Source organism: Lytechinus variegatus, chromosome 15 (assembly GCF_018143015.1).
Source record: "Lytechinus variegatus isolate NC3 chromosome 15, Lvar_3.0, whole genome shotgun sequence".
NCBI classification, from domain to species: domain Eukaryota; kingdom Metazoa; phylum Echinodermata; class Echinoidea; order Temnopleuroida; family Toxopneustidae; genus Lytechinus; species Lytechinus variegatus.
In genome coordinates, this window is record NC_054754.1 from 31,812,151 (window position 1) to 31,839,773 (window position 27,623).

Here is a 27,623-nt window from a genome sequence, read left to right on the forward strand (position 1 = left end):
AATCGGACTCTAAATACGTAGTGTTGGGGCAAAAAGGACATCCTTTATAAGACATTTTAATTTTGTCTCATCATCCCCGCAAATTCGACCCTAAACGCGTAAATTTCCTAGTGAAATAGATACCCTTTTTTCATTATTTTTGCGTTTTTGACACCCTTATCACGTTACGTACGTAACGTGCCCTATCGTGAAAAAGACATCCTTTTTACGTGTTTTTTTGGTCGCGCATGGTATCCACTCGTCAATGTAAGTGGCCCCCCCCCCGGGGGGGCAGTGCTCATGTAGGCGAAGGCCTGGTAAGTTGCGACACTTTTTTCTTTTTGAATAGAATTGATATGATTAATAATCTTGTAGAAATAACTACCTTGCCTCAGAATTTAATTCTTCTGAAATACTTTTCACGTACATGTACATGTATGTATAACTTTCTATCCCCACACTGAAAGTCATTGTCACCTTTGAAAAAGGAGATGTCAAATGCCTTAACTTGCCCCATCTGTGGGGTAAGTTGAGCCACAAAAACTATGTAGGCCTACTGTCTTTACCGTTGCTAACAAATATAGATGCACACAGATAACAGTCTTCCGATAAACAAATTTAAAGAGATCAAATGCAAAGACAGTTGTATTATGTCTGTCATCTGATCTGTTAATGATTTTATTCACCTTGATGAAATATTAGTTTCGACTGATTTACAAAAACACACAAAAACAGCAGAGACAAAAGTTAACTGGAGCAGATAAATCAAATGAGTTGTAAAAAAAGTGTCTTGATTCTATTCTTATTCAATGAATCCCCAGTGTGCTGAAAAAGTGGAAGATCACTGGGATCTGTTAGCCCGCTCAAGATTGACTCTTATACCCCTTAATTACCAGATTCTTCATTTCCCCCCTGCGAACTTCCCCAGCAAACTTCTCCGGCACAAATTCCTCACTTCCCCAGGGAAGAGAATATTGTGCCCTTTCGCACTGACATCTCCCCAGCGAAAGTCGATTCCCCCAACATGGTCTAAGTTCATTGACCCTAAATGACCTTTGACCTTGGTCATGTGACCTGAAACTCAGGCAGGGTGTTCAGTAATACTTGATTAATCTTTTGTCGGAATTTCATGAACTAGGTCCATATACTTTCTAAGTCTAAGTTATGATGTCATTTCAAAGACTGAACCTTAGGTCAAGATTTGATGATGACGTTGCCATCGGTAAAGCGATGCCTATAGTCTCGCTCTGCTATGCAGGCGAGACAAAAAAGAAAATGTATGTTTGAGGGTATTTAAGTCTATGGATTGATCAGCCATCCGCTTTAAGTGCCCAGAATCTCAGGGGATTTTGGAGATATGAAATTTGACCTCTGACGACATCACAGCAGGTCTCTGGAGAGCTTTCATATTGGCCTTTTCACTGGCAAAGTTCTTCTGTGTATCTTTCATACTGGAAACTTTCCCCTTACGCTGGCTAACTTCATCAGCGAAGTTTACGATGGAAAAGCACACTATGAAAGGGAGTTGACTTTGCACGCAAATCTGTGCAACCAGTGCTGGAAGTGCTCTCGCATATTTGTTCAAACAATACGTTTCATTTCGACTTCACTGTAGGAAGTGGTATACAGCCCTGAATGATGATATTAGAGCATTACAACTTTCAAGTGAATGTGAGTGTGGATGTTTATATTTGTAAAGACACCTAAAGACAGCTGCATCTACGGAAATTCAGTGATCGGTGATTACATTACAGCCATACATGAAAAGCAAATTAAATTGGAATTATGAAATTTCAGAAGATTCCTTTGTTATAAGCTGAAAAGACCTCAGTTACTGTGTGCTCCCCTATTTTATAAAAAAAATATCTCCCAAATACTTTCATAAAAAACAAAAAATGCACAGCACTACATTTCATGGGAGAATAAAACGTGATACTCTGGGGAAAACCGGTCTATAAAAAAAATCAATAGCTGCTCCATATATGCAGTTAGTACACAAAAGAATGGAGTGTTTCCCATACCAGCAAATTGATCAAATCCATAATGATTGATCCAAATCAATAAATTTCCTGTTCTGTATCTTCTATGATAGTAGTCAACATGATATTAAACAGCAAGCATATGATGAAGTGCTCATCTTGTTGCTTAGTTACTATCACTAGGGTAAACAACACGATTATTGAATACAATTTTGTAGTTTTCCCTCTACCTTTGCACGTATTTCAGGTCTGTGACACCATGCTCGCCGAGAGATCGTGCATTCTATCGCCTCTGTCGTATCGTATTAATTAATCTCAAGTGCACTACAAGTCACCGAAGACGGCGCTATTGAAGAAATCGTATACATTACATAGAGCCAAAGAACGGGATAAGGCCATCGCTAGTTTGTAGCAAGTGCGGAAATTCACAATGGTGGGGATACCCCCGCCCCCCATTAATAGTTTTGACTTTTGAATCTTCACTATTGAAAGTTAGCTTAAAAATCATGGGCGCATGACCAGCCCCCCCTCCCCAATTTTTGTTTTTCTACTAATCAGAATCATCTCACGCTAACTATCCAATGAAACAAGTAAACTGAGCGATACCCCTGGATGGAATTAACGATTTCTTCATTGAACTCAATTCGCTTCAAATACTACTGGTAGGACATAAATAGCTTTGTGTGCACCCCATGGGAATTAATTGAACAAAATTATCTTCCCATGGATGGTCGAATGGGTCCAATAATATTAATGAACTTCGGTTATTGTAACATGAGACGACAACATGTTATCAATTAAACCTTGAATAGAAAATGTGATGAGATCTCTACCACCAGGTAGGCCGGGTAGAGTATTTACAATTAATGTTGATTGGTTGGAGCTACGTCAACACTTTTTCTTTCGCTCATTTCATTAGTACCATCACAAACTTCCCCTTGCTGACAGTGATATTAAGTGGCATGCAGAATGGGGGGCAGGGGGCTTAGGGGGCACTTGCCCCCACTCGCCACAAAAACATCCCGACCAATAAAGAAGGAAAAAAAAGAAGAGAGAGAAGGGTGAAATATTATTTTGAGAATATTATGTCAAAATCTATCAGAAAATGATATACATGTATTTGTAATAACAAGTCAAAAGCAATTTTGTGTCTCGCCCACTTATGAAAATAACCAGAAATATCATAATTTGCGAGGGCACGCAAGAGAATTATATCGAAACTTCATTGTAAAATGACTGGGATGGAATAACACTTGTCATAAGAGCCTTGCATGTAAACTTTAATTTTGACCTGAAAATGACCTTTGACCTTACCATGTGACCTCAGACTGCAGCATAACATGCAGGTCCCCCAAGTCCATCTACCATCCACCAAGTTGGTTGAAAAGCGACTTACGGATGTGAAGTTAGGTGTCATAAGAGAATCTTAAATGTAAACTTTAACGTTGACCTGAAAGTGACCTTTGACCTTACCATGTGACCTCAGACTGCAGCATTACATGCAGGTCCCCCAAGTCCATCTACCATCCACGTTTGGTTGAAAAGAGACATACCGTTGAGGAGTTAGGTGTCATAAGGGAGTCTTGCATGTAAACTTGAAAATGACAAAGTTTGGTTGAAACGGGACTTACGGTTGTGGAGTTATGTGTCATTACATGTTTGTGACGGACGGAAGATATTTGGATCCCTAAGTCTCGCCTTCACCTCTGGTGGGCGAGACAAAAATGTCAAAATTTCTTTGCTCACCTGCATCTTTTTCTAAATTTTGCCTAATACTCCATATCTGGCCCTATCAAAATTTTTGGCTCAGTGTGCCAGATACCAACTACTAAATCCTGGGAGTTGATAAGCTCAGAGTGACTGTAACTACAGCAACTGTTTGATGACTTTGAAGTCAGGTTTGTATTCAATCAACAAAAATATATAGAAATTCTAATTGGTAGTGTACAGTAGTTCACATCTTAGTCCAGATCCTTTAGTAAGTGTAGAATATTTTGTTCCATTAAAAACCAGGCAAAATACACAATTAAAAATTTGGGAAGTACTTGAGAGAAAATTTAGCTGAACACATCAACTGCGTCTTCATACAAAGCAGAATTGTCAGAACTGTCAATGGTTACAACATATGGAAAAACAAGTAGAACACCCCAGGCAGTCTCGCCTGAATTATGCAACTCAATGAATATAGCAGCCGTCCTGACTTAGGAAACAGCTATTGATTTATTCACAAAAGAAAACATTCATAAAATAAAATACTATGTCCATTGACCCATATTGATCTTTGATCATGGTCATGTGACCTACGGCGTATGAAAAACAATCATTCATACTTGATTACCCCTTTGTCTTTATCTCATAAACTAGATCCATAAACTTTCTAAATTATGATAAAATAGATTTTAAATGAAAATGGTACCATTTAATAAACAAATTAAAATATGATTGTCATGTACCTTTATGCATTCTTAACTGCTTCAAAATCTTTTCAGAGAAAGCCTGTTGAGATCACTTCAAAGTTCACAATTTAAAACAGTTTGTTTCTTTCTTCTACATGTAGATGTACATCAGCACATATCATACCATGAAACCAAAGTTTATTTTAAAATTTGACAGTCAGCTTCACTAATTCATTTTGCCCAAATTTTTTTCTTCAAAATATTGCTACTTTTATCATAAATATATAATTTTTCCTTCAATTCCTATAAGATTTGGGAGGAACAGCAAATTTTCATACTCGGATTATTATTTTATTTTTACGAAGGCCTACGATGTACATGTATTGTATTTACTATGATAAGAATGGGTTTTTTTATTTGCTGGATCATCACCCTTGAATCATTGTGCAAATACATGTAGCCTCGGGGCATCTCACGATTGAGTGATTTAATTGCCACTTTTGTCATGTGACATAACTCAATTATAAATTCTGCGATTAGTCTGCTAAGCAAACCCTTCACTCAAATTAAGGGTTTGAATGAGTAGCCTACGCATGCCTTGTGTACTGAAGGCCCTCTCGAATTGAAAGTTCAGCAAAAATTATATGCGCTGGCCTTTGCATGGAGACACACTTGTTGAGCTGCTCATATGACATCAAGCTTTCATATCAAAGCTTTAAAAAAATCATTGAACTGCATAATTTGATGGATTTTTTCCAAATCTTCATCAATACTTATTTTTCTGCTCTTACAATTAAACAAAAACCCCTTAATGTCAGTGTAAACTTCCCCTTTAAAGACTACATAAAAAAAGACCTTTGTCGTTTTCTCCTTCAAAGAGGGTTGTCACCACCGATCATATATTTTCATTCCCATGGTTCGAAGTTCTTTTGATATAATCTACTCATTTATGTGAATTGTCATAAATCATCAAATACAAATGAACCCAGTCCTTCAGTCATAGTCTACTGAAACAGACAAGTACACCATAATGCAAAGTAAATATTTAGATTCTGAAGGAAAATAAGTAAAAATATCCTGTCAAATATCTTCCTACATATATCTACATGTAAATAACTCACACATTAAAAGTTCTACAGAGGTAAAAAAGTTGTGTAAAATGCAAATGTGCCCTACATCATTGAAAACATAGCTACAAAAAACTACAGGGTCCATATTTCAAAACTACCAGTATATATTTTTCTAGAGTTCTCATTTCATATTTCAGTAAACAAACACTCTATTTAAGGACTTTGGACCACTTCAAAATGTACTTGTACTAGGTACATGCATGATATCGCATACGTGTACATGTATAGTATAATCTAAAATGGAAGATTTCTTTCTTGTTCAGAAAAAAACTATGGGGGTGTGTTCAATAAACAGGTTTGTCTATGTGGTTTTAGATCAGAGATGAATCTGAGGAAAGATACAGGGCTTTGAGTGCCATTCAGTCCCAGAAAAGTACAAAAGAAAGTAGCCATTATAAGTAACAAAATAGACCTTGCAGATTAACATACATACTAATAAACAGATTAATAGCAGATGCCTCCTCCCCCACCCCCTCCTCTATATCACTCCCCTATTTTATGTAAAGTCTCTTATCCATTTTGAAAAATGCATTGTCACATGAAATAATTCCACCTTACTTTATGGATGATGAAACAGGAATTTTATTGAATATCAACACATTCATAATGAAATCAGGATTTAAGTCTACCTAGGAATGTGGGTGCGGCGGCAATTCCTCACAAATAATAATCAACAAAACCAAATAATATTCAAGCCTGAATGCTAAGAAATTGGTGTGGGGGTAGAGCCATGAGTTGGCAAAGTCTTGATGTCTTATGTGTACCTATATAATTAATTACCTATCAAACTTAATATAAATACTCTGCTTGTATGTGATTTTAGTTTTTTAATTTCAATTTAATGTGATTTTACTTGAGTAAATAATTGTAGTTAAGTATATAGTTGTAAGTTTTTTGTGTGTAAATTGTTATTTATATGTATTTGTTTTTATATTGTGCAGGGCCCCTTGGTAGAGCAGCTTTGTAACTGAAAGGGCTACCCTGCTGAAATAAAACCGAAATAAATAAATTAATAAATAACTCAGGACATGGCATAAGAATGTATGTTATAAATGGTGAAAATTGTTCTCATTCACTCTGAAATAAGAATTAGACAGTTTTAGGGCAATCAGAAATTTGGCAAAGCAGTAGTGTTTCTCAACATGTGATATGAGATGTCATCCTCCTATTAAACAAAATCACTTGACGTTTCGGACAGGTTGACTGTCCGTCTTCATGGACAGTCAACCTGTCCGAAACGTCGAGTCTCCCTTCTACTCATCATCTCTACTCGCCGACTCAAGCCAGCATCTCATCATCAGCTCTACTACTCAAGCTGTTCTCACTCAACATTCCTTCTGGTTTACAGTCCTTTTCAGGACTATTTTCAAGAAAGAATACTCTACTCTCAAATCTCCACTTTCTCGCCTATCCACTTCTTCTCTTCTATCCACTGTTTCTATAACACTCCACATGGTGTACCGTAAACCACATCAGCAATTGTACATGCCACCATGCAAACCTTCAAACAACATCTGTGTTGAATTTATCTTTAAGTCCCAATTTTTATTTTGGACACAAACCATTTACCTACATCATCATGCAGAAAATCAATAGTCAGTGAGGAAAGAAATTGAAAGGGAAATAAAATATGTGGGATTAATTCATGTTTAGATATATTTGAGGCGGATTTCGTCCAACTCATAATTTAAGTACTAATTACATTGGCTGTGAAGCTGGTCGTAGTCCTAATATGTCATATAGTGCTATGATGTGGCAGGAATGTTGTATATAATAATAAGTTGGCCTAACTTGAATTGTAGATTTAGTTTACAATTAAAAGGAAATTCAAATACATAGGTGGCTAACAGCACCTATAGTAGTTATAAATGGATGGATAAAGTATAGGTTAATGAAAATTATGAAGGAGAGTCAATGAATGAATTCAAAATCATTTGTAAAACAGAATGAGGAACATGACATTTTTATAAGGAGGGGGGTGGGTAGGGTGCTTGATTTATATTTGAATATATGTACAGTATCTGTGCATGCATGCATCACTCACTTTCCTCTGTGTCACATGCAAAGAAAAAAAAGACAAGGGACAATGATTTATAGGGACCTAAATAAACACAGAAGCCAACAGGTTCATTCTCTGCCACAAGCAGCACTGATGAGTAATACAAATCAGAAAAAGGGGAAATGCCCATAGAGGTCAAGAGTGCTTTCTTTTGATATTAACCAATTGATATTTTAATGCCTCTTTTAAATCTTATAATTGAATCAAAGCAGCAGCTGCTATGACGTCTCCAGCCCTCCAGGGAAAAAAACAAATATTGCGTAACTGTTGATCAACACATTGCTGGAACTCTCAAGTTCTATGCTGTCTGTCTGTATCCATTAACAGTCATTTGATACTTGGATGATCAATTTTGTCACACATTATAGTGTTCATCTACGATTTCATTGGTATTTTGGAATATTATTATTCAGCTGTTTCTGTTTATTGATTTGTATGGACATGGTAATAGCATCTTGATCTGAACTGCCATTCCAAGAATAGGTAAGTGAAACTGATACATGTATTTTACCACATATTGCTGCCTTCTTTGATTCGACGTGTTGCTAGGTAACCTGAATATAATACCCCTTGGTATCGGGAGGTATTTACACACAGGCATGAATGTAATGTATAGATCTCAATTATTGATTATAAATCAACCTCAACTTTTGGTGTAAACCAAAGGTACGTTCTATTTATAATTCTTTTAATGAGTATCATTTCCCACAAGCTATTTGTGAGCTTTCAATGATCATCTTATCAAAGATATATTCATATTACCTTGTTTTCGATCTTTTTGTTTCATTGTTCATTGTACATGTATATTGAGATTACTTTGATGTGATAAATACAATGAATGAAACGAAAAAAATGCCACTTTTTGATAAAGTGTATTCAGACCCTCATGATACAATGTATAGAGTGAGTAATTTCTTTCAGGTACAACTTGGATTCTGCCATGGAACAAAAAATAAATTAGCTCCTAGTAGTGCATGTGTTAAAAATCAAATGCAAAAAGCCAGGTAACTTTATCTTCATTGATTAATACCATTGTCTTTTTTAAATTCTTTTTGAGGTATGGTATTAAGCTAAGCATTTTCTTTGGAGTTACATTTCATTTCCTTATCTAAAAAAAAAAAGAAACATGGGTCAGGCAAGCTTTGGAATAAATACATCAAGATAAAAGCTGCCAGCAGCAAAACTTTCATCTGCATGTATTAAGTACCATTACTTTTTTTCTTTTGGGGTATGGAAATAGGCTAAGGGTTTTCCTTGGAGTTACATTTCTTTATCTCATTTTTAACATACATGGGTCATAGAAATTTTGGAATGAATGCATCAAGATAAAAGCTGCAAGCAATTTGTTGAATAGTTGAAAATATATATGGGTGGTAACTAGGCTTACATTTATGTGACTAAAGGCCAGTATATCCTATACTTACCCTCATACTGAGATGTACAATTTCTGCATGGTTTAGCCTTGCTTTCATGATAAGTATCATGGGACACCACTCGTCTGTTCGATGGACGTCAAGCGCTCGTTTCTCTGGCAGCCATTTCCCGCATCCCAACACCTTACATTGAATGCGCGTGACTCCGCCACAGTTTCGCTCATGATTCTAAAAGTAATGGGGTTTTGAATCAAAAGTAGAAATAGAAAAATAGAAAATAACACACTACTCAATGGAGATCCCTGCATAAAACTTTGATTTTGTCAACGATAAAATGCACTGGTAGTTAAAATGTAGTTATTTTTATGTGATTATGTTTTGCGATATGAATTGAAAGTTTGAAACCAAGCTGTACATTTATCTGGGGGGGGGGGCTTCCCCAATCACCATTTTTTGGGTTGGAGGGGGCAATTTCTCTTCTATGATGGTGACCCTTGATATGTTTTCTTTTATTGTTTTTTGCTTGGGAGAAAATGTCTGTACACCACTGCTCCCCGATCAAAACTGGATCCATCCTATATATATATCTTGTCTAAAGGCTCTAAACACATTTCTGATATTTACATCTATCATTTAACCTTGAATGATAAAATCACGCTACAATGAACCTTTAAATCAAGGGAGCTATACTTTGAAAATGGAATGCCTACCCTCTACTATTCTGTCATGAGTACTCACAATAGATCATGTCACACCCATCTGCACGCGACATGCATGACAAAATGGCGGCAAATGCATGGACGCGGACAATACAAGCTTTCGCATCCGGTGAATGTTGATTTTATACTCTTTTGTCAAATTCTCACAATTTGTGGTATATTCTGGTAATGGACTATGAATGAATCAAGGTGAGTAACCATCACATTGCTAATTAAATTAATATTTGATATATTTTCTCTGATGCACTTTTATATTGATGCATGGAGATATTCACATGTGCTACGGATACTAAAGGCATGACCATGGCATGAGTATGTTCAAGGTTAGAGAGTATTCTATTTACACTTGAATTTCATAAAATGTCATTAAATTGTCATAGAAATCATAAAATTTATGTCTTCATATTTCCTGAAATTTTAAGCATAAATACATGTATCCACATGGTTTAATCTGATTTTAAAATGTCCTGTTTTATTGGCTAAATGTAAATTAAGGGGTCCTATTTTCTAATATGAGAGAAAGGATCTTACCGTACATATACATGTATGTCCACCCTTATTATTTTTTATGTATATTTACACTTATGTTTATCCAACATTATTTGATATATCCCCTAAATAGGGTGAAAAAAGGATTTTGTCCCATAGATTACAGGTTTTTGTGGAATGAAGACAGCAAAATTGTCCCAACCCACCCCTGTAAATGGAGGAGACTCTAGGGAAGATTTCATAACTACCCCTGAAGAAAACATTTCAGAAAAAGAGGGAAGGCCTCCAATTTAAGATCTAAGACCATCAAAAAGGGTCAAATATTCAGTATTATGAATATGGCGCAGATGATCACATGAAAGGGGTTGGGGAGAAGGGAGGGGGGGGGGGGTCTGCCTATTGTGAATTAGGTATTATATGTTCAATTTATGATAAATTCCAAATGATGCATTCGACATGGTCTAAATGGAATTGTGTATCCTATAGATCAGTTCACTCCTACATCAATTCATATTATTTGGGAAGCTGATGATAATGATTATTCAATTGAAGCATGCCCATATCTTTTAACTGCATGTTCATCCAAAGTATCTTCCCACCAGCAGCATTCAATATACTGTGAAAATGAAACTCAAATCAGCATTACAAAGTTGCACGCACACACCATTCATAGTTTTCCCGCTCAAACTGCTTAGTTCAGCGGAGAAAAAAAATCCCCAACCAATCAAATCACGGTATTCACCCCTGTATTGTAATGACCTCATTACTTGACAAAAATGGCGGGAAGTGAACAACGGACTGTGGACCCATGACGGGATTTTTCCAGAATATGCTCTTCAAGGAACAAGTTCATATTGGCTATATCCCAGACAAGGGTAAGAATGGCCGAGTGATCATTAGAATACAAATAATTCTGATATATAATCTTCATAAATCACAATGTTTGTGGGAGAATATTATTGAATGTATGCTTTGTCAATTTAACAAGTACACACGCGTACATGTATGTATGCACATTGTGCATGTACAAATTAAGCCAAGTATCACAAATGCTTGTAGCACAGGCGGTTTCATGCTTGCAAATGTCGAATCTCTACATGTAGCTTGCTAGGCACTACTGGCATTTTGTATTCTTTGCCATTGATCTCTGAAAATTTTTATGTTACTCCCTGAAAAATAACAACTACTTAGCCTGTTTGAGGCCCATTGGCTGTGACAGGCCCATACACTGCCAGCATTGCCAAGACCATCTTTCGAGTTCAATCTAGGACGAGCCATGCAGATGCCTGGCTTACGAATTATATGTATATGGAACATAGAAGAACTGGTTATAAGCACACTACAGATCTGGTGTAAGAAACTAGATACATGTATAATAATACAACTACATTAATAGGATCTTAGTTACTTTAGTTGTCTTTGGGGTATGATGGGTACATGTACATCCAGCCAGTCTGACAAAGAAATTTATGGGCATTGTAGCTGATTGGAATCTAGATAGCGAGCAAGCTAGCTTGGTCAATGCTCTACGTGTAGTAAAGAACAATCACTCATAGTACTTCAGATCACCCTACACCCGGGGGGGGGGGGGGGGGGTGCACTTGACCAAAAAAGTGGTAGGGGTGTGCCGCGGAGAAGGCAAAAAAGGGGGGGTGGTGGAGCGGGCTTACTGTAAAAAGGAGGGTCCTCGGAACGGGCTTCGGAACCACAAATGTTTGTGAAAACGGGGGTCCTTGGAACGGATCCAGCGTGTGAGTGCTTATATGCATCCCTATGGAACGGGCAATCGTGCATGATGCAGCTAGCGCGGCCTCCGCCGGGTGCGCTCGCGCTGAGGCGATGGTCAAAAAGCGCTCTATACGGTCGCTTTTCACCAAAATTGCAGCTCCTCGTAGCAGATCAATGCGACCAGAATGGTGTAACGAAAAATATGCGAAGCTTTGGAGCGGATTTCCTTCTTCTTTTTTCTGGATAAGACGAAAATGCTATGCCTTGGAGCGGCTTTCTTTGATCTTTTTCTCAATTAGACCAATAATGATATGCCTTGGAACGGAAATTTGAGTGTAAAAATGGGGGTCCCCTCCGCGGCACATACCCACTATGCATATATACTGAGTGCCCCCCCCCCCCCCGGGCCCTACACATGCACACAGATGAACTCTGAAGTAAATCTCTCTTAGCGTATAAATACTACCACTACTACTACTCCTGCTGCTGCTGCTACTACTGCTACTACTGCTACTACTACTACTACTCCTGCTGCTACTACTGCTACTACTGCTACTACTACTACTACTACTACTACTACTACTACTTCTACTACTACTACTACTACTACTACTTCTACTACTACTACTACTACTACTACTACTACTACTACTACTTCTTCTACTACTACTACTACTACTACTACTACTACTACTACTACTACTACTACTACTACTACTACTACTACTACTACTACTACTACTACTACTACTACTACTACTACTACTACTACTACTACTACTACTACTTCTGCTACTTCTACTACTTCTACTTCTACTACTACTACTACTACTACTACTACTACTACTACTACTACTACTACTTCTACTATTACTTCAACTACTACTACTACTACTAACACTACTACTTCTTCTTCTAATAATAATATAGGCATTTGTATAGCACAATCTATAAACAATCTATTCCGAGGCGTACATGTATTGTTAATATTATTACCCCGGATTTTCCTTGAGCTGCCTTTCAGCACTCATGCATTCAAGGAATTTATCCTGCTGAGTACCCATTCACCTCCCCTGGGTTGAGTGCAGCACAATGTGGGCAAATTTCTTTCTGAAGGAAAACACGCCATGGCTAGGATTCAAACCAATGACCCTCTGTTTGAAAGGCAAGAGTCAGGAACATTGGACCACAACACCCCCATGCCACTATTTTTTTTCTTTATTAATATTATGATACATGTAATTATTATCAGCAACATCATTTTTTTATTTTCTTACCTGAATATAATCAGTGTAGGACCCTTTCCAGCTACAGTTTTTACACTTGCATGACTTAATCTTTTGTAGCCTCTTTTGAGCTGCCACATCAGGCTTTAACTGAAAGAAGAATTGAGGATGATTATTGCTAAAACAAAAATTGTTGGACTCAGCTGCAGCTTAAATCAAAGAATTACCAACATTAGCATGTGCAACAAATGGTGAAACCAATCTCTTACAGTGGATGTTTGATTTATCTTTTTTTTCTGTTACAATCATCATAAATTTATATCGATTTTCAGGATGAGTACAATATACATGTTCATACATTTTTCCATTAATCAGAAGTCCAGGGAATATGACATCTATTGAGAGAAAATAAAATTGGGCTACCATGCCAACCCCTGATTAAAAAGATCGATAAGTCTATAAACTTTGTTGAAAATTTAAGATTCCCGCTCTCGCCAAAATATAAGTCCCCTTTTGAAGTTATAATAGAAGATAAGGCTTAATAGAAGAAAAATATTATAACTTATATTATTAATACAATGTCACTTTTTGTTGATTCATAATAATGCTTAATGTCACATCTCACAGCCCATTAATACTTAAAAGAGTACAACTTGATAGTGATAAAATAATGTATGAAATACCTCAATACCACTTCTTAAGTAGTAATAATCTAATGTCTAGTGTTTTTTTTTCATATTTTTAGGGAGGGGGGGGGGGGTAACCTCAAAAACACATACCTCATTTAGCTTGAGCAGACAGTTGCATGTTGGACACAGTACTTTGTCAATTGGTGGGAGGTCCCTAAACATCGAAGAAAAAGATTTTTAAGACGGCTATTCCTTAGTGTTTAATTTTGCCCAAAAAAAGTTTTAACTTAGTATTCAATATACATTGTTACCTGTTCACATTCCCCTAATCTTTAGAACCCATAATCCTTAGAAAAAAAATCCTCCTTATTCTGGTTGCCCATTCATAGAACATAGAAAAATTGCAACCTTTTGCATAATTTGGTATTTTCATGTTATCTTTGTAATCAATCGGTGATACTACCTCCCATGTAAAAAGTGTTCAACATCAATTAAATTCAAGGCTACTATTAATTGTTGATAATTGAACTTGAAAAGGGACATTTAAGCTATAGCAAGCTGACTGATAGGTAAGTTACATTAATTGAAATTTTAAACAAACTTACTCGGCAAACATTGTCTGGAAAAATCTGTAGTAAGTATAGATTGTAATCTATCTAAGACATTAAATGAAGGCCCGTGTGGAGGAGAGTCACTACCTTTGCACGTTAAGAACCTACTGCACCATTTGTGTATGAGTAGGGGGAAACCCCCGTGTAGTAGTCCACCTGCACCCCCCCCCCATCAGTCATATTAAGAGGAGAGACCTGCGGATCATAGTGAGTCAGTTTGGTTTTTATCACCCAGGCACAGGTGACATTAAACAAATAATAATAATGATAATAATAATAAAAGCTTCAATTTCATCTTGGCTATGGAAAAGGTTTTGATTACCTATTCTCTATAATTAAGTTCTTTATCAACAAAGGGTTGTCACATCATAGACAAGCCTAACCCAGAATGAATTCCCCATTGATCCGGGAGAGGTGGTTTGTTAATTGTAGGAAAAAGTGTGCATGTAGGTCAACTAGTGATAATAGGATCAGATTTCACATGACAGGTTCGATTCGATATCTGGGGGAAAACAAGGAGGATGTGGGTTTTTTTTTTCCTATGCACAGTTTGGAGCCCCCCCCCCATTCAAGGCGGTAACCAGAAATAAGTTAAGCCTAAAACCCTCCTTTACGATTTCAAGCCCCATGCTCTGTAAATTCATGGTCCTGAATCTGTTATACAAAATGTCATTGGTATAGATTGAAAAACCTAAATTTTGTAACTCCCTATTTGATGACAAGAGTTTGAATTCAAAATAAAAAAATAACAGTCATTTACTTTTTTAGCTACCCCCCAAAAAAAAAAAGATTAAATAGATGAATAAACAGGAAACAAAAATAATTTTTTTTAATTAAATACAAAAATTAAAAAAAAAAAGAATAAAAAGTAATGAAAAATAAATTTGTCAAAAATAGTTATTTAGGATAAATGAAAAATTGATTTCACTAAATTTTGATTCAATTACATGTAGTGTTTTCTGGATGAAGCACACTTTGTTTCCTGATCCAAGTAAACAGCAGTCTTGTAAAAAACAGCATCTTGGATAGCTTCAAAGGGTTCATCCTTCTCAGAAGAACTTCTCAATCAAAATATTAAAAAAAATATTTATCTGTTCTTGAAGTAAGCTGTTGCCTTAGTTCAATAAAAAATAATAACAATAAACTGATATAAATACATCTCATAAATTCTTTCAGTAGTGTAAAACTTGAAGGAGAAAAAATGAAACTAACAACTCACTGTCGTGATGCTTTGGTAATTACTTTTTGGCTTCTTCGGGCGAATAACAATCCCGATGAATAGTAGACTTGTTAACTGCAAAAAAGGGGCTTACCGCTGCATTTTTGAGTACAAATGTCCCACTTGGCACAAATGTTCCTTGAGTCAAAAGAAAAAGATTCATCCAAAGAGACACGCTGTATCTATGCAAATAAGCAAGTAATTTGCATAAATTTGCATATTATGTCGATATAGGAAAAACAAGTAATTCAGAATAAATATTTCAACAGAACTGCCCTAAAATTTGAAATAAAGACTTAGGGTAAGACAGGGAAGAAAACTGTCATAAAATAATTGGGATATCCTTGTTTATTATTACCTAATTTACATAAATTATGCAAATTATAATTTAAAACAGAGTATTCTTTCAAGAATCCTGAACTGTTTTTATAAATAACAGCAATTAATACAAAATGTCAACATTCTACATGAAAGAGAATATATCAGCGAAAACATCGACATGCTTCATGACGGTATTAGTGTCTTAATTTGCTTAGAAAGAGGGCAAATATGTCAAAATGTATGACGTGATATTGCGCTAAAACGAGACCAAAACAACCTCTATGTCACAGTCACACTCGCGAATCGGACAATAAAGCGATCAATGGTATGTCATTCGAGATAACACAATCTCAACACAATAGCTTCCATCGGCTTCTCGTATCGCTTTTGTTGGTGTGTCTGCCACACCGTAATCTGTGATACACACGGGCAAAATGCATTTCGGTATCGGTAAAACACTATTAATTTTGTTTTATTTGTTTCTAATTGGTTTCTCTTGGAAAATTTACAGGAGACATTGCTTTGCAGGTTACTGCTTAAATGAAGCTCTGGCACATGAATCATGACGAATGTACCCCACATCAATCCATATTTTAACTTTGTGAAAATATATGTCTTTTGGAGACCCCAAAGTGGCAAAACTGCATCCCCCGCGGCATTCTCGCTACTTTACAAAACCAGTTTGACTTGTATTATCGACTTGGAAAAGACAGATGTATGAGACATCAGTGAACATGTTTCCTGAAGATAGTTTTTTTATTATTATTTAAGCCTATACGTCCACGGGAGCCCTCCGAATTTACTCCATCCTCCCTCTGTATTTCGACACTAAATAAAAAAATATCGTGTTTAAAAACCACCGGCAAGGCAAGTTGCGTTTTTGGTATAATAAAGCAACTTTTATATCTATATTTCATATTTATCTATATTAATAATATTATTAATGTTATTATTATTATTATTGTTCTGCAGTTTGTAATAATGTTCTAGCACAGTAAAGGCTATAACCCAACAGGAGCATGCCTAGGATACCCTTTTCCCTTTTAGTTTTATGTATTCAAAAATAGTTTATTGTCTTTAGAACTCTTAAAAGATTACTTTTGTTTGTATCAGGGGCGGAAATTTCTCCTAAAAGGTAGGGGGGACAAGGGTCTGGAAAATTTGACAAGCAAAAAAATAAAACGCTATTACCTAAAATTAAAGGTCATTTTGACGAAAATATATTTGACAAGCAAAAAAAAAATTAATAAAAAAAAGGTCATCTCGTCCCAAAACGTACGTTTTATTCCCATTTTGAGTGATATATTTCTTAGCATCACCAAAGACCCCAAAAAGTAGGGGGGACATTTGATATTGTGTCCCCCGTACTATTTTGAGTAGGGGGGACACGTCCCCCTGTCCCCCCTGGGATTTCCGCCCATGGTTTGTATTGATATCTTGGAATAGATTGAGGAGAAAATACTCTATGATAAATGACATGTAGAAGAGCTGTAGTACATTGAAAAAAAGCCACACGTAAGCTCTAAAATACTCAAACCCCTTTATTGCTAGATTTTCCGGACGAGGGGGGGGGCGGGGGTGCTGCGTGTGTTATTCTCGATAGATAGCACCCCCTGGAATTCCGGCAGATGTGACAAAACGAAAAAAAAGAAACGTTACCCAAAAAAATCATTTTGTAGTGCAATCCTTTTTATTTCCTGTAAAATTAATTGATGTAAATTTGAAAAACGAAAAAGGTTCAATGTAAAATTTTGGTCCCAAGAAATCAAACAAGCTTCAGCCCCCTCTTCCAAGTGCCAAGGCCTCCTCTATATAATGTAGATGCTGCTTTTAATAAGTGCCTTTTTCCAGATGAGGGCTTCATTTAGACGATATTCTAAATATATATTGTCAAAACAAAATAAACGGTTTTTGGCAACTTCGACAGGCCACCGTCACGTACACGAACTTATATTATGAGAAATAAAACAATGCCTTCTATGTTTGTTTTTTTTTTCAAGAGGAGAACGCAAAGAGGCTTTACTGTGTGTAGTAGAAACAGTGGCGTAACTACGGGGGGGGGGGGGGGGGCATGGGGGGCACGTGCCCCCCAATCGGCTGGCCAAAAAAAGGGAAAGGGCGAAAAAGCGGGAGAAAGGAAGAGAAACGTAGTGGGGAAAGAAAAAATTATTTTCATTATAAATGTTATATTATATTATAATTATGTTATATTACATGAAAAAGCATTTTTTTCAAACTTTATGAAACATTATTTGCTCACAGGGCCTATGACTTTATTGTTCCTGGTGCTCGCATAGACCGTTTAAAGAGATAAATAATCCCGATGTACTAAAACCTCCTGTTTTCAAATCAATACTGTACACCAAATACATTACCTCGCAATTCGAGTCATCATTTTTTCATGTAGTGACATTTGCTCTTTTTTATGACTACCTAAATTGATTGCCCTATTTAAGGTCTAATATATAACATTTCCTGTCCATGCTAACGTTCGCATTAGTTGTTTGGTGAGATGTCTACTCTTCAATGAATTTCTAAAATTGGTCCTTAAAATGTCTAGTTTTCTGATCTCAATATCGAAAATTTTCAGCTCGCGCTTCGCGCTCGCATCATTTAGTTTATGAAATACGTACAGTCTTAGTGAATTCCTGCAAACAAACAAGACTTAGAATGCCTCTCTTTAGGTCTGAATTTCCGAAATTTTCAGCTCGCGCTTCGCGCTCGCAGTATTTGATTAGTGAGATGCGTATGATAATCATGATTACCATGTCTCCAAAAGATGCTTAATGTGTTTATATGTAATTCTAACAAAATCAGCAAAGGTTGGTACTAGCATTACATGACTTTGCTGAGATATGTATAATCTTAATGGATTCCTAAAATATATTCCCCATTTTTGGTCAATATATACAAAAATTTCAGTTCGCGCTTCGCATTGTATAGCGAGGCAGGTACATATCATGATTACAAAAAAAAAATTGCTTATAATGTCACTTTTTAGGTCTGAATATCAAAAATTTTCAGCTCGCGCTTTGCGCTCGCATTATTCAATCAGTGATGAGATACATATCTGTTTAATAGCACTGCATGTCCTTAAAATGTTTCTATTAGGTCAGTATACCTAAAAACTTAGCGCGCTTCGCGCGCTCCCTAAGTGACTCGATTTTTTTTGCTGGTGCCCCCCCCCCCCATGCCGTGGCCCACGGTACGCCACTGAGTAGAAATGTATCTTTCTTCCGATTGGGCTCTCAAAATATTTAAATTCAACATAGAGTGGAATCAATAAAGGGCCGTGTGGCTGTTCAATTTACCTCAGCTCCTCTACATGTCAGTTGAAGAGTATTTTCTCCTCAATCTATTCCAAGGTATCAATACAAACAAAAGTAATCTTTTAAGAGTTCTAAAGACAATAAACTATTTTTTAATACATAAAACCAAAAAGGGAAAGGGTATCCTAGGCATGCTCCTGTTGGGTTATAGCCTTTACTGTGCTAGAGCACTATTACAAACGGCCGAACAATAATAGTAATGATAACAATAATAATATTAATAATAATTATAATAACAATAATAATATTAATAATAATTATAATAATATCAATAATAATGAATGTAAATATAAAGATATAGATATAAAAGTTGCTTTATTACAAAAAAAAACGCAATTTGCCTTGCCGATGGCTTTAAAACAAGATATTTTTTGTATTTAAAGTCGAAATACAGAGAGGGGATGGGGTAAATTCGAAAGGCTCCCGTTGGCTTAAATAAACAATTTTCTTTTTTTTTCAGGAATCATGTTGTCTGATGTCTCATACATCTGTGTTTTCCAAGTAGATAATACAAGTCAAACTGGTTTTGTAAAGTAGCGGGAATGCCGGGGAGATGCAGTTTTGCCACTTTGGGGTCTCCAAAAGATATATATTTTAACAAAGTTAAAATATGGATTGAGGTGGGGTACATTCGTCATGATTCATGTGCCAGAGCTTCATTTAAGCAGTAACCTGCAAAGCAATGTCTCCTGTAAATTTTCCAAGAGAAACAAATAAAACAAAATTAATAGTGTTTTACCGATACCGAAATGCATTTTGCCCGTATGTATCACAGATTACGATGTGGCAGACACACCAACAAAAGCGATACGAGAAGCCGATGGAAGCTATTTTGTTGAGATTGTGTTATCTCGAATGACATACCATAGATCGCTTTATTGTCCGATTCGTGAGTGTGACTGTGACATAGAGGTTGATTTGGTCTCGTTTTAGCGCAATATCACGTCATACATTTTGACATATTTGCCCTCTTTCTAAGCAAATTAAGACACTAATACTGTCATGAAACATATCGATGTTTTCGCTAATATATTCTCTTTCATGTAGAATGTTGACATTTCGTATTAATTGCCGTTATTTATAAAACAGTTCAGGATTCTTGAAAAATACTCTTTTTTAAATTATAATTTGCATAATTTATGTAAATTAGGTAATAATAAACGAGGATAGCCCAATTATTTTATGACAGTTTTCTTCCCTGTCTTACCCTAAGTCTTTATTTCAAATTTTAGGGCAGTTCTGGTGAAATATTTATTCTGAATTACTTGTTTTTCCTATATCGACATAATATGCAAATTTATGCAAATTACTTGCTTATTTGCATAGATACAGCGTGTCTCTTTGGATGAATCTTTTTCTTTTGACTCAAGGAACATTTGTGCCAAGTGGGACATTTGTACTCAAAAATGCAGCGTTCAACCTCTTAACAAGTCTACTAGAAAGGGAGCCCCTTATAATGTTTGAGATTGTGCACATTCTGTGTGCACTGAACTATGTCACAGAACTCTTGATAATATAATAATAATGATAATATTACTAATAATGATAATAATATAAAAAATAATGATAACAATGATAATAATAATAATAAGAATGATATTAATAATAATAAAATATGGACTTGATCATGTTTACAGGAATAATAATAATGATAATTATAATAATAATGATGATAATGATTAATAATAATGAAAATAATAATTTGTATGGGAGTAGGGGAAACCCTGGTGGACATGCACAACTTCAGTTATATCAATGAATGATGAATGATTTCATTCAGTTATTAGGAGAACCGAATAGTATTTCTGTTAGCGGAAAAGAGCATATGACCCAAAAGGCCTTGGTTGTCAAAAATAACTTCGAAGTTCTACAACAAACTAGCACCTGTCACTAACAAATGTACCCCATGCAAAGGTTTACACTGGATCATAAGACCCCCTATGAAGCATATATGCAAAATTAATCTATAGTCCCTCAACTGTATCTTGACATTTCAATTTTACAAAACTCTGAAAGAAAAGGTTACATGTTAAACAGGCATGATATTCCCCTCTGAAAAAAAATCTGAAAAGTAGCAAAGAGTGGCTAAGTCCCCGACGAAGTCAGAGATGCCCGTTCGAGGTTACAAGCTCTTGCTGAGTAAAGAAATCAAAAGTGATTTTTCAAGGCAAGTCTGCATGATAGCTGTATCATTTGACTTAAAAAGGCAGTAAAAAACAGCACAAGAACATTCTTGGGAAAAGGATTTCACGTAAAAAAAAAATAATAAATATATTTTTTTAAATATGAAAAAATTATTCCAAAAAAAAAAATTGATTTTAGTTGGGAGAATATCATGCCTGGTTATAGCAAAATGGCATAACATTACAACGTCTATAACGATTTTGTAAGAAAATTATTCAGGCTGAGTGTTCACTGATGGACTATAAATGTTTAAAAAGAAAATTTAATTGATAAATTAACTTTTTAAGGTACTTATCGTAAATATTTGTATCTATTTTTTGTCAGTTTGATATAAATTGCATTTCCCTCTTTTGTTTCAATCTGATGAATTGAATTGCATCATTTAACAAGTCAGATTTTCAGTTTCCAGTTGTGTAAAGGTGGCAGCACTAACAAGGATTTGCCTTTCTAGTAGTTGCCTCCTCATTCATTTATACAGTATGTACTCTTTCTTTTCAAATATTTTCCAGATATTGAAATCAATATTAAACTTAATACTAAATAGGTTCATTATTGCGGATTGAAATAATCGCTAGAGGGTATTCATTTGTCTCGCAATCTACTATGGTCAACAAGGAAATTCGTGATCACTCTCGCAAAAAGTGTTCACTAGCTTACAAGTTCACGAGCTTTCGAGTGCCGCTGCAACTCTTTATCAAGTGACTTGATAAAGAGTTGCAGCGGCACTCGAAAGCTCGTGAACTTGTAAGCTAGTGAACACTTTTTGCGAGAGTGATCACGAATTTCCTAGAAAGCCAGTGAACACTTTTTGCGAGAGTGATCACGAATTTCCTTGTTGACCATAGTAGATTGCGAGACAAATGAATACCCTCTAGCGAATATTAAACTTGTTCACAAAACCTTGTGTTTTTCTCTTTAGTTTCATGAAGAATGGAATAAATACTATCAATCATTCTGGAATGAGCAAAGCCACAAGATTTAATAGCAAAATCTGTTTCTGCTACAATAGGCATTTTTATTTCTTATAAAGACACTCTTCTTGTTTCTGCACAGTTGGATTTCTGTGAACAATTGTGATCTCGCTACCAAGATGTGAAAATGCAATATAGCCATTTGGATTATGAAAAAAAACGGTGTATATTGCTTCTAAAATTTGTCGAGCAACGTTACTCAGCTTATTAATTTTTGTGTCATGCTATGAAAAAACTGAACCACTACTAATAGGGCTCATGATCAAGTCAAGAATGTTACAATTTCACATTTAAAATCTCTGAGGAATTACCTCTGTGCGTTTTGAGGTGTGAAAATATGGCCTTTTTTCATATGAGCTCGCTCATGTAGAACAGTAGAACCCTAATTGATCTGAACTTTACACAATAGTTAGTCAATTTAGGAATGCAGCTGCTTTCCATCAATTTTTGAACACCTATTTTTAAAAGATTTTTATAGGGAGCTTTATATTTTTCTTTAATACTCTTGATAATTGCAACACTGGTGAGACCCACTTCTATGTGAAAAAATTACCGGGTGAAAAGGACTGCCAGGCAACTTTTGCAGGATGGATGTCTGCAAGAGGCTGAAAGAGGGTCTCGGAGAGTGTACTTGCAGAGTTGACACTGACTCTCCTGGAAAACCAACGAGGGTTTCTTGTTTTCATTGAAGGTTAGCTCTGCACCTCCCATTCAAATTACACTTGTATCACAGAGTATTATTCTGAAAAGAGAAATAGGAAGTTGGTGGTTATTCCTTCAAATATCTCGCAAAAATTTGGATTTTTTGTCACACTTTGACTGCACACTTAGAATCATAAGGGTGAAATCAACATAAACTGAAAATGGTAACATGAACTTGATTGGCTGGCACATTTGTAAGCTCAAATTGTAAAAGAAACATCACGACGTCAACCGATCAACAAACTATGTCCATTTTTTTGTCAGTGCCGACATGACATTTTCCTCTCCCGAAAAGTTCTCTCGATCCTTCTACCCCAGTCTCGATCAGCCATTTTGTTATGATTCATAACAAAAATGGCCGATGGAGACTGGGGTAGAATGAGAGAACTTTTTGTTCTTTGAGGTTCCAGTCTGTGCCTCGATGTCAGGATTCTACCACTCTATAGACCTTCATATAATCGTGGTAACTGCGTAATTATTTTCTGTTTTCACAATTTATCTTGCTAGATATTTTGACCATAATCTACCCTTGTCCCGTGAGTATGGGTAAATACATGGTGAGCTTCTGGGCGCCGGCCCGCAAAGCGGCACGGACCCCCATCACTCAGACACCAGTCCCCCTGGCCCCTACCACCAGTAGGATGGGGGTCGGGTGTCCGGACACTATATCTTTGAAGCTTTCTTTTTTGTCTTTAGACTTTAGATTACACTAAAAATTAGACCAAAAGCTTTGGTCTCTGTTTTGTTGGTTGTTCAGCTGAACTCGGATAATGTACATACACTTGCACGCTGCACTTCACCAGACACCAGTATCCATCGTCAATACACCAGACAGTGGACTGTACTGTACTGTTTCCAAAAGAACTCTGTTGGCTTCACTCACCAAATACAGAGACCAAAGTTCTAGCGTGATCTGTACAGGGGACTCAATGGATCGGATAAAACAGGGAAGTGAATATGCGCAACAGCTGAGGTAAGTCACTGTTTTTGTTCCTTTCAACTTCATTTTTCTCCGTTTATTGGCAATTTAGGCCTAATGCCAAGTCAGAGGGAATATAAATTTGCATTTTGGTCACGTTAATTTTCAAAATTTTTATTCATTAAAGACATAAATTAAAGAGCCCCGACAGGGGAATTTTGCATTGCAAGTCCCCTAAATGGTGGCTGCACGATAGCGAGCCGTCTGTGGATGGTACGAGGAGAAATAAAAAAACTTTTAATCCTCGAAACAGACCGCTGCCACACTAGCACTGCCAGCTGTCGTCTAACTATAGTATAAGTAAAAATATGGGCATTATCATGATATAGGTAACCACCGTTCACTTACAGCAGCGCTTTATTCAGTCGCACGCACGGTTCCCTATTTCCACCTCCATTCACTTTGTACACAAATGCGCGTACACAAATCTATAGTATGAGTGGTTTCCAAAACCACGATTTGGCCGAAAATAATATTATACTTAGAGAACAAAATAGAAGATGATTACAACTATTGAATTCATATTTTGGCCGAATCGTGGTTTTGGAAACCACTCATACTATAGATTTGTGTACGCACATTTGTGTACAAATTTGTGTACAAAGTGAATGGAGGTGGAAATAGGGAACCGTGCGTGCGACTGAATAAAGCGCTGCTGTAAGTGAACGGTGGTTACCTATATCACGATAATGCCTTATTTTCTAACATTTTGTGGCATTTTTTTGTACTAAAAATTTATGAAACTTCGCTTGTATTTTTTTTCTAAACGACTTTCAAAAATTGATCGTCCGGACACACAACTGGGTATATACCGTATACCACTACGGTATCGCGGTACGTACCGTACCGGTACTACCCGCATGACCAGACCAGTAATGACCCAGGGAGCTCCGGACCGGAGTTCCCTGGGTTTTTTTACGATGAAGAACTGGTCTTTCAAATGATCCATGTTGCTACAATTTGTATGATTTTTTGGCCCACTTACTCATGATGATGAGTAACATTAAATGGAATAATTGGTAACGAAGTAAACTATAGGCCCTATAATCATGGAACTTACAGATTTTGAATTGTCACGTCGTACTAGCTGATGACCGCATATGGCTAGCTCTGTTCCTGTTCAGTGCTTCCACTTTTCAAAATGAATCCTGAATTTTACTCTTTTTTCTTTAAGTTGTAATTCACTTTGTACACAAAAAAAATGAAATATAGGGCCCAGTGCCGTAATTGAGCCAAAAAATTTAAGGGACGGCATAAAAAGTTGCGAGTAAGCGAAGCGAGTGAGAATTTTTTTGACATTTTAATTAAATATATCCAATTTTGTGATAGATTTTCACATAATATTCAGATAATATAATATCATTCTCGAAAATGATATACTTCCTGGAATTTCCGGATTCCAGGAAGAGTGGAAGCAGTGGAAGCACTGGCTCTGTTGTTGTTCAGGTAGCCCTATAAGTAATTGCAACATAAAAAAAATCATTTTCCTAATGTATTTTGATATTAATAAAATGTTGCAATGATATCTTTCTGATGTTTTAAGTTAATGTTCTATAAAAACGTTCTTATTCATTTCTGAAACCCGTAGTACATTTAACATAATTTAAACTTTTTTTTAATGTTGCTTACGTTTAAAGGTCAACTGAATTCCACCCCAGATAAATGTTGATTTGAATAAATGAAGAAAAAATAACTAGCATAACGCTGAAAATTTTATCAAAATCCTATGTAAAAAAAAAAGATATGACGTAAAGTTTCGCTTATTTTTCACAAAACAGTGATGCACAATTAAGTGACAAATGAGACAGTTGATGATGTCCTTCACTCACTATTTCTTTTTTATTGTTTGAATTAAGCAATATTTCATTTTTTGCAGATTTGACAATAAGGACCAACTTGACCTAGCCATATAGTATTAAACAATGCTAATTCTACATGTTCAGGGAGGAATTAAACGGTGTTTCAAACGAGGAGAAAATTGAAACATTCATATTTCATATAATAAAATACAAAAGAAATAGAGAGGATGACGTTATCGGTTACACTTCGTAATTACGAAGGTTCGTAATTCTGAAACAGGTTAATTGCCTATACCTCGATGTTCGTTAATCCGAACATTTGTGGCATTTTTTCAAAAACGAAATAAAGTTCGTTGTTCCGAAGGTTCGTTAATCCGAAAACGAAATAAGGTTCGTAATTCCGAAGGTTCGTTAGACCGGAAACGAAATAAGGTTCGTTATTCCGAAAATTAAATAAGGTTCGTATTTCCGAAAATGAAATTAATTCATTTTGGCAACAAGAACGGTGCTGTTCTTGCAAGATATGACAAACTAACGAACGATGATATATGTGTGTGTATTGTGCAAAGGTATTGTGGCCAAAGCATTATTGATTTAAGAATAGTCGCCCGGATCAAACATACGCTTTATTTCGATTTTATCTGAGCAAATGCTTCCCAAGCAAATGGTTTAGGGGATTAAGGGTGTTGGTCGTTTGCGAGTAACCTCCAGAGTGGAGGGGATGTCATTTTTAATAAGAGCTTCTCCTGAAAATTAATCTAAAATGTATACTTTAAAAAGAGTACTTATTATAAAAATGAATTTCCCATCATTTCGAAAAAAGACATTTCCCTGTTATTTCTTGTGGGGTACAAGTGCCCCCTGCTACCCCCCCCCCCAGGCGGATGATCCAACTTTCGACAATAGGGGGGGGGGAATGTTTCCACCCATAATTTCCCGGGTCGGTAGCTTGAAAGTTGATTTTTGTTTGTTTCTTTGAAATGGTGCTCTTCCTAATAGCCAATTTTTTATGAAATAAAGTTAATATGTAGTAATAATTTATCATAAGCCTTTGTTAAATAATGCGAGCGCGATCTATAGTTTTCGTTGAAAATAATCATGATGGGCAATATGTTTGTGAGCTTCAAAACAAGATGGCTATGTAACTAGATAACAGCTGCGAGCAAGAAGCGCGAGCAGAAATTTTAATTATAAGCTCTAAAAAAGTGCACTTAGGCCTATACATGCCAAAAATGGCATTTTGGTGCAAACGGATATTTTCACCATAATCTGTTGTGTGTTGTAGTAATTAAGTTGAGCAAAGTTTTTTTTAATTGATTTCTGATTGACAACATATATATTTAGGTTTCATTTTTTCGCGAGAAAGCGTAGCGAGCAAGCGGTTTGGAAAAAAAAATCAAACCTGAAGTTGTAAAACTCGCTTTTTGGTCAATGGACTTAATTACTGTTAAAAGGGCATTATTGAGAGATGTTGCGAGCAAATTACGAGAAAGAGAAAAATCAGACGAGCACAATGCTGAAAATTTCATCAAAATCGGATGTAAAATAAGAAAGTTATGACATTTCAAAGTTTTGCTTATTTTAAAATAGTTATATGAACGAGCCAGTAACATCCAAATAAGAGAGTCGATGATGTCACGCACTCACTATTTCTTTTTCTTTTATTGTTTGAATTATACAATATTTCATTTTTTTACAAATTTGATGATTAGGACCTCCTTGCCTGAAGCACAGTGTTAATAATGGAATTCCACGTGTTTAGGGAAGAATGAAACTTCATTTCACACCCGGAGGGGCCACT

General features: G+C 36.0%; 1 protein-coding gene across 2 annotated transcripts in view; it reads right to left on the reverse strand.

The window, feature by feature from the left end:
- Positions 1 to 27,623, reverse strand: part of LOC121428304 (TNF receptor-associated factor 2-like) — a 62,958-nt gene that overhangs the window by 20,667 nt on the left and 14,668 nt on the right. Inside the window, exons 1-5 of one of the 2 annotated variants that reach the window (XM_041624859.1) lie at positions 25,084 to 25,180; positions 22,896 to 23,084; positions 13,858 to 13,921; positions 13,130 to 13,228; positions 8,968 to 9,144 (exon numbers count right to left, since the gene is read on the reverse strand). In XM_041624859.1, the coding sequence (XP_041480793.1) occupies positions 8,968 to 9,144; positions 13,130 to 13,228; positions 13,858 to 13,921; positions 22,896 to 23,053 (498 nt within the window). In that variant the 5' untranslated portion in view covers positions 23,054 to 23,084; positions 25,084 to 25,180. Of the gene's footprint in view, positions 1 to 8,967; positions 9,145 to 13,129; positions 13,229 to 13,857; positions 13,922 to 22,895; positions 23,085 to 25,083; positions 25,181 to 27,623 lie in introns of those variants that run through there. The other variant, XM_041624860.1, reaches the window with a different exon arrangement.